Here is an 8,515-nt window from a genome sequence, read left to right on the forward strand (position 1 = left end):
CGAAATTGTGTACATGCAAAATGGAGAGCTGTGTTGTCTTGTTCATGTAGTAGGATGCACAACGCCGTTTTCAGTTCACTGTCGTGATGAAATGTCGTGTCGTAAGCATTGTATTCAGCATATCAAAATGCAAACGTAAATCTCTCTTCTGTGCAGTGTGGTGTGCGCACTCTCGATCTTTATTTACAAGCTCTTTCGCTCAGATACAGAGTTCACGTTATGCCGATCAATTCGTACGGTTCGCTTTGAGTGACTTGAAATGGCAAACGAGTGAATCGTTGCAGGAGCATACATATGTACATACAGGCATATATATTCATATGTTTGATTGAAAGTGTCAGCTTAAACAAGTATTTGAATGCATCACACGTCAAACTGAATTGCTACCGCACAGTGGACAAAATGACCAATCTATATGAATATAAATGATCAGTATGACGAGGCAAGTTGAATTCTGAATGACTGTCAATCCGTCCATCTATCTGTCCCTCTGTCTGTCTATCTGTACACGATGTAACTTTTTTAAAAATTGATACTTGCTTGGCCGACCTCAACCAAATTCGGACTATATAACACTCTTCTGACATTCCTATAACACGACGAAACTTTGCAATAATAATTCCTTTACAGTATGCAACCTTATGGCCAAAAATTCTAGGTATCGAATATGTGGAACCCAGTATCTACAAGTATAGTTAGTTATAGTATAGTTGACTTTTTTTATGGGTTATTGTATGGGATATAATTGTATGGGATATACAAATGAAATTCAAAGAAAATCCTTTCCCGGCAATAGTATTTCTGTGTATAAAAAAAATGAGTTAAATCAGATATAAAAAATAACTTCAGACAGCATCTCCTTTTAAAATTTTCTAGATTGACTACAATGGAAGAACTTTTGTATTCATTTTTAGTTTCTTCAGACCCTCTTAGCTCCTCGAAATCCACAACATTATTAAAATTTGGAAACAGAAATATTAAATTGGAAGAAAAGGCGAAACTGTTACTGTCAGCTGAAAATGAACTTTAGTGCAACTGTTCTTCTGATACTTCGGACTCCTAATTTATTAAAAAACGTTCTGTAAAATAAAAAAAATAGATTTTTTTACTTTTATTTTATATTTAGATACTTATAATTTTAATTTTCGAGCTTAACCAAGATTTTTACCATATTTTTTAACTATTAAAAAAAATGAACGGAGATTTTTCTATTCGTTCTGAAGCTATAATTAATCCATGCCAGATTGTTCATTTCGTCCACTGTGCACCAGCCACAACACAACAAAAACAAAAAAGTCTACAGTGTAGACTCTACACTAGCAAGTGAACTCACGCCACACACACTCAAGCGTTGAAGCCCATCCGCCAAAGCGACTATTATCGGTATCGGCTAAGCGAAACGCTGATGAAGATGATCGCATTAATACGAGGTATGACAATTAAGTAATGAGACTGATTCTATAAAAACCATATATTTGAAAATTATTCTACAACTCTGCCATCTCCTTCAAAGTAGTCCCCTTTGGCAGCTATACAGTGATTCCAGTGCGTTTTCCATGCTTCGTAACATTTCTGGAACGCTTCGACTGGGATGTCCGCGAGTATCCTCGTCACGGCCGCCTGGACTCAAAATGGGTTCCTTTGACCACCGATTTAGTTTTAGGAAACAAAAAAGACACAGGGTGACATGTCGGGCGAATAAGGCAGCTGTTGCAACACGGCGATCCCTTTAGAGGCCAAATATTGGGGCACACTGAGGGCGGTGTGGCACGGCGCGTTGTCCTGATGAAGGATCCAGTTACGAGCGATGTCTGGGCGCACCCTGTTGACTCATTTTCGCAATATTTCGAGTACTTGGCAATAGTAGACTTGATTCACAGTTTTCCCCGGTGGAACGAATTCTATGTGGACGATTCCACGGCTATCAAAAAAGGCAATAATGATCGTTTTCACCTTCGACTTGCTAAAGAGAGCTTTTTTCGGACGGGGGGCGCACGGGGACAACCATTGTAAGCTTTGTCGTTTGGTTTCCACGACTAAGAGCACTATCACCATACACTCTTACAATTTTAGCGTACGTTTCCGAAGCTGTTTTGCCCAATCTGGCGCAAAATTTTATCGCGACGCGTTGCTCTTGATTTCGTTTTTCCATTTTCGTTACGAGCAATACAAACACACGTCTACTCAAGGGAGAGGGGAGGGCTCCATTGTTATATGTATCATCTCTCTAGCTTGTATAGTTCGCCTGTTGCGTCAAGTTGAGTACCCGAAAAAAGAAAGGGAATTTCAAGGTCACAGGTTTACCACAAGCGCGGCAATAAAATCAGTCTCATTACTTAATTGTCAAACCTCGTACTATGTGAAGTTTTTTTTTTATTACACTGAACATGAATTAACAAGTGATGCCCCTGTAAGAAAGTGTTTGGTATGAAAATGAAAGGTGAATTCGTCGATATCAAAAGTAGTTCAAACAAGTTGTGAAGGGCTGTAAAAAGATCTGATTTTGAATGGTCAGTTTTGTAAGTCAGATATACGCACTGTGATAGACATATTCGATATATGGTCCAATGTTTTTCCATAAGAGCTGGCATACTTTGAAGTCATTATTTCTGAAAAGTTTTGTTCTGATGTCTTTGCCAGTGCTTGGTTTATATTTTTTAAAGTAAAGGAAATCAGATGGAATTTAAATGATTTTTCAGTAATCGACAGTATAGCTGTGATTGTATAGCATTTATAGTTCCAATTCTCGCTTGGCAAATACGCCAGTTCCATAAACTGACGATAACAATACATAATACACAAGCAAAAGTGAATATCATTTCTGAATCTTATCTCTATAAATTCGGTCGTTAAATAAAAAAGAGCAGATTGATTAAAACGAATTATTTTGTATGATATTTAGCACGTTATGTTTACATCTGTTGCTACTAAATGATAAGATAAGTACCGTTGTAGATAGCCTAAAATAGCTTTCAAGTTTATCTGCACTCATACTCATACCCATTAATAAGTACATATGTACACATCTCCAAGCCTCAATGAAATTAAATACAAAGTGTGCTATCTGTAAAGCTTATTACGCATTGTGAGCTAATCAAAATTCTTTGCACACTATGCATTGCATTGCAAAAATAAAAAAAAAGATAACGAATTGTAAAATCTAAAGTGTTTGAAGCGAACGATTGGTATAAAAGTGCGCCACGCGAGCTACATTGTTTCCATTCTACAATTGAAGCCACACGAATTACGGAAGGTAAACATTTTCAATTTGAGAGCAGTATTGAAATGACAAATAACGAAAAGCGCAACGAGGATGAATTCACCTTCCCGGAATGGTTGAACGAGACATTTTTTCAAAAAGTACTGAAAAATGTCGAAACTGAAGGCGCGGAGGTATGTATTTATATTATAATTTCACAACTTTTTTAAATAAAATTTTATTTGTTAGATCACCAATTTAGAGCTGAAACCAGGCACATTGAAAAATGATAACTACGCAAGCGTTTTGTTTCGAGCCAAAGTCACTTACACATTGCAGTCGCAGCCAGCACAAGAGAAGGTTTCATCGTTCATATTAAAAGTACAACCATTCATGGAGGGAAACAAGAAAGAATTGATGCAAAACTATAGTTTATTCGATACGGAAATAACTATGTACACTAAAGTGCTGCCGATGATCGAAAAGGTGCTGCGACAATATGGTGACAACACCATTTTGGGACCAAAGTGAGTAAACCAAATCGCAAACAACAAACAAATAGAAGATACACAATTAAAGTATAATAAATTTTTCAATTTATTTTGGAAAAGGCTCATCGCCTGCAGCACAACCGCACCGTCGTATGTGATTTTTGAAGATTTAGCACTCAAAGGATACACCACCATAGGTTACCGCCATCCTAATATGGAGGAAACGAAATTTGCTCTACTCAAACTAGCAAAATTGCATGCCACCAGCTACAAATTGTGCAAGGAAGAGGTGAGGAAAATATATTTTGAAACTAAAATTTCTTTCGATATTATTTTTAATCAATAGGCTTGTTCGCAACTTTTTAGAAAGACAATATCATAACGACTTTAGACAAGGGCTCAATGAATTCTGCCGATCCCTATGCCTTTCCATTTGTTAAATATGGTATTGGATTACTGAAGGAAATTCTAAGCGAACACGATGATTTGAAGCAGTATGTGCCGCACATTGCAGCCGTCGAACATTTACTATGCGAAAGAACGATCGATATGTTTAACGAAGCCGGCAGCGGTAAACGCGATGGTCTATACGTGCTCAACCATGGGGATTTTCATTTGAAAAACATGATGATAAAGAAAAATGAGGACAAACTGACTGACGTTATGCTGGTAAGCAAAGCTACTTACTATATAACTTAATACAAAAATTAATGATTTCTGCTCTTTACTCCTTCCTGTGCTCAGCTTGATTATCAGATCAGCATATTTGGATCGCCGGCGATTGATCTTCATTATGCGTTCACAATGATGTTTAGCCCGGAAATGCGACGTGACCACTTCGACGAGCTACTCTATTTCTACATCACGAATTTTCAGGACACACTGCGCAAAACGGAATACAAAGGCCACATTCCCACACATATAGAAATTCGCCAGGAATTGGCAAAGCATAGATACTGGGGTAAGTTAGACGGCATGCTAGAAATTCATTCAACTCAAGATTACATTTAACACCGACAACTATGTTTTTTCCAAATTTGTGCAAACTTTTTTGGTGATCGTGGGAAGCTGGGTGTGTTTTGACAGCTGTTTGTTTACGATGTGAAATAATCATGCCAGAAAGTTACGTAGTATTAAATTTGTGAAAAATCCAGGAATTTTTTACTCATAATCCGGTCCGACAGTTTCAACGTTCCCAAGTTTTTTTTTTTTGATTTTGTTTGTTTCGAAAATGGGCAATGAGTAACTGAACTGCGCGGATGAAACTGGCAGCATGCCCGTTTTATATTGTCCGCTAGAGTACACCTCTTCCGGGACCACGCCCATATAGTATTAGATAACTATGCTGGACTTACGAAACAGTAAGCCTGCGTACTAAAACCTTAACTCAGGCTGCTGTAGCTTGTATTCGGACCTTCGGAACCGACGTTAAGCACTACTTCGCAGGACCAAGCTGGGCGATAAATGCCTTTTCACGACCTCCAGGGTTATTCATGTGGCCTTATGCTTCTTCGCTGTCTTTCTTTCATTTTGAGTTCTCGGAGCGCTATTGCGGCCCACTCTTTCATTTTAGCCCACACCAGCTGTGATCGCAGCATGTGTCTCACTATGTTGTCAGGCTTCATCCTTTCATTTGTTAACATTTCTATGATGTTTTTCTCCACTACATAACGGGAGCAGGAGAAAAAGATGTGCTCTGTGTTTTTTGCGGCATTTCCGCAGAAAGAACATTGTGCTTCGTCATCGTGACGAAATTTGTGCAGGTATTCCCTGAAACAGCCATGGCCTGATAAGAACTGCGTTAAGTAGAAGTCTGTCTCACCAAGTTGTCTGTCAATCCAGGCTGGCACATTTTTAGTTAATTTATATGTCCATCATCCTTTATCTGCCGGATCCCATTGCTTCTGCCACTCATCGAGACTTGTCTTCCTCTCCTTTTTGCGCTCGTCGGCCGTTAGGGTCTTATTCATGACTTTTGTTTTACACTGGACTCTATTTAGCTTAGGAGCCATTATATCCGGTAGCATAAGACCAGATATGATAGCAATGGCCTAGTGCGACAGCATTATAAACGCACAGGCAACTCTAAGGGCGCATAAACTGGACACAGCCTTTACCTTATTGACACAAGTTTTTTGACGCAGGGCTGTCTTCCGTTTCGGAGCTGCGTACATAAGCATTGTTTGACTAACTTTAGCCAGCAGAGATCTCCTACTTTGGCTTGGGCCACCAATGTTTGCCATGATTCTCAACAGGACCACAGTCACTGTAGCCGCCTTACCGCAGGCTTTTTCAATGTGCGCCTTAAAATTGAGCCTCGTATCGATCAGAACGCCAAGGTACTTCAATGAATTTTTCGTTACAAAGTTATAGTCTTCAATGTTCAAGATGACCGTTTTTAGCCTTTTTCTGCTCGTGATTAGCACTGCCTCTGTTTTTACATCTGCAAGCTGCAGCTTAGTACTCATAAGCCTGTCTTTAATTTCCGACACGGTCTCATTGTATATGTTCTGTAACTAAAATACTTGTAGTTCTTTAGCTACGACCGTTACGGCAATGTCGTCCTGGGAGCTTTGTGGTACTCCACCTCTCACTATGTAGGTTTTTGGCAGCAATAGTCTGTCAGACAAATCGCAGCTATTCACGTCAAGTGTAAAAACTGCGCAGTACCTGATGCCCTCTATGGCCCTGACCGCAATGCCCGCCACTTTTCCAACTGCGTCTATTGTGGACCGATGCCTTCTGAATCCAAATTGGTTTCAAGATAACCCAGGAGACTCTTCTTGTAGGTGACGTTCTAGGCGTATCCAAATCAGTTTTTCCATTTTTGGCCATCGTGTCGATCATGCAGAGTGGGCGATACGCACTCGGCTCTCCCGCCGGTTTGTTTGGCTTTGGAGGAAGAACCAGCCGCTGTTTCTTCCAAACTTTCGGGAAAACTCCTTCATTTAGACATCGGTGAAAACCCCCTTGCTATGGTTGATGGCCATTTTCAATGCCTTGTGCGGAATGCCATCAAATCCTGGTGCCTTTGCGTTGCCAAATATCTTCGCCACTTCCATTACTTCCTTCACGTCGAGTGTTGAAGATTTCAGCACGGTTGGTATCATTTTACTCGATTGGGGTTCTTGCGATGGGAAAAGCGTTTTCACCACCTTTTCTATGATAAACCCACGTCTCGTCACCAACATGTTCGATGAATGTCGGGTCTTCAGTTACGTTGTCTAGCGTCTCTTACAAAAGATTCAAATCTTTTCATACTAGTCCTGAATTGACAAGCTTCATACCCAAAATATTAACCAAAATGTATTGAGTTGATCAAAAAGAGGTGTTGAGATCTTTTGCTATCTCTGATGATGCCAACAAGTTGCTAACAATAATAATATTGACAGACGACAGACAGATTTAATTTTTAAATTGTGTAAAACTGTTAATGACATTGAGAACTAAAATATTTACTTTAAATTTACATAAACAGCACTCTTTTTACTTCTTTGCTTCCTATTATTCAACTATGCACTTGTCGATGAGAATAAAGATATTGCTGGTTTGGTCGAGAATGCGGAGGTAATAAGAAAAGAATTGGAAGACCCAAACCTTCTGAATGAGTTACGAGAGCTATTGCCGAGATTTCTATATAATGGCTATTTTGAAGTATAATAAATATAAAAAATAGTAATAAATTTAAAAAACTAATTTACTTAAATAATAATATTGTTATACAAACATTTGGTTATTTGTATTTGTGATTGTCGTGTTATTAAGGAAAATTAAATAATAAATAAGTGAAGTTAGCCAATTTTTAATTTTTGTTTTATTTAGACTTTACATATCACCAGAGGAAAAGGTCTTACGATGTCATATCACACGATTTTAGGGGCCACTCGTCCGGCCCAAAACATGATAATATCTGCTCACCGAAGTGTTCTCCCAATAAACCCACTTATTGATGCGATGTGTGAGAAGTAGACGTCATCTTGTTGAAACCAAATGTTACCGAGATTAAGAGCGTCAAATTCGGGAATCAAATTGTCGGCTATCATGGCGTGATACCGGTCGCTATTGACAATTACCTTCTCACCGGCAAGAAATATGGACAGATGATTCCACCGGCCCACAAACAACACCAAACCTTTTTTTTTTTTAGGGCAAAATGGCAGCTTTTGAATCTCTTCAACTTGCTCTTCGTCCCAAATGCGGCAATTTAGGCAGAAATGGGTCTCATCGCTTAATAAAATTTTACACTAAAACGTCAAATCTTCTTGGATCTTTCCAGTTCAATCTTTCCAATTGTTCATAGAGCGAAGTGATGCCGCTTGGGAAGGTAGAGCGACTTCAAAATGCGCCAAGTCGTTGCATACGTCAGTCCGTGTTATTGTGAACGGCGCCGAGTCGACTCTCTATATCCTACGTGTACAGCTGCTATAATTTCTTCACTGCGCACTGGATGAATGATAGGTCTCTAGATGGGTGACGGTCTTCTAAAGAGCATGCTTAGTAGGCCGATTATGTTGACCATAAATTGAGCAAGGCCCGCGAAACACATTACTAAACAAAAATAACATGACAGCTTGACACGACTTACTCTTAATCTGTCAAAACCCGACTATTGAAAGAAGTACGTACCTCTGCTTGGATCACCCAAAATGAAAAAACCGTTTTTTTCTAGTAAAGTTTTGTGACCGTTTCCAAATAGTCGATGATAATCGCACTTTGTGAGCTCACAAAAACGTTGGCAATCTCTTTCCGTCTGGTAACACAATGTGCGATAGGTTCGCTGGCAAATCCAATTTTTTGGACTGTTCCCTGGATGACATCATATTTA

At 39.1% G+C, this 8,515-nt stretch overlaps 1 protein-coding gene across 1 annotated transcript; it reads left to right on the forward strand.

Moving 5' to 3' along the window:
- Positions 1 to 3,182: 3,182 nt before the first annotated feature.
- LOC105231116 (uncharacterized) lies at positions 3,183 to 7,418 on the forward strand. The gene is made up of 6 exons (XM_049461887.1): positions 3,183 to 3,393; positions 3,449 to 3,726; positions 3,811 to 3,979; positions 4,057 to 4,359; positions 4,435 to 4,651; positions 7,169 to 7,418. Exons 1-6 carry the CDS (start codon positions 3,286 to 3,288, stop codon positions 7,348 to 7,350), a joined length of 1,257 nt encoding a protein of 418 aa, XP_049317844.1. The 5' UTR covers positions 3,183 to 3,285; the 3' UTR covers positions 7,351 to 7,418.
- The last annotated feature ends 1,097 nt before the right edge of the window (positions 7,419 to 8,515 follow it).

This window comes from Bactrocera dorsalis, chromosome 1, assembly GCF_023373825.1.
Source record: "Bactrocera dorsalis isolate Fly_Bdor chromosome 1, ASM2337382v1, whole genome shotgun sequence".
In the NCBI taxonomy this organism is placed as follows: Eukaryota; Metazoa; Arthropoda; class Insecta; order Diptera; family Tephritidae; genus Bactrocera; species Bactrocera dorsalis.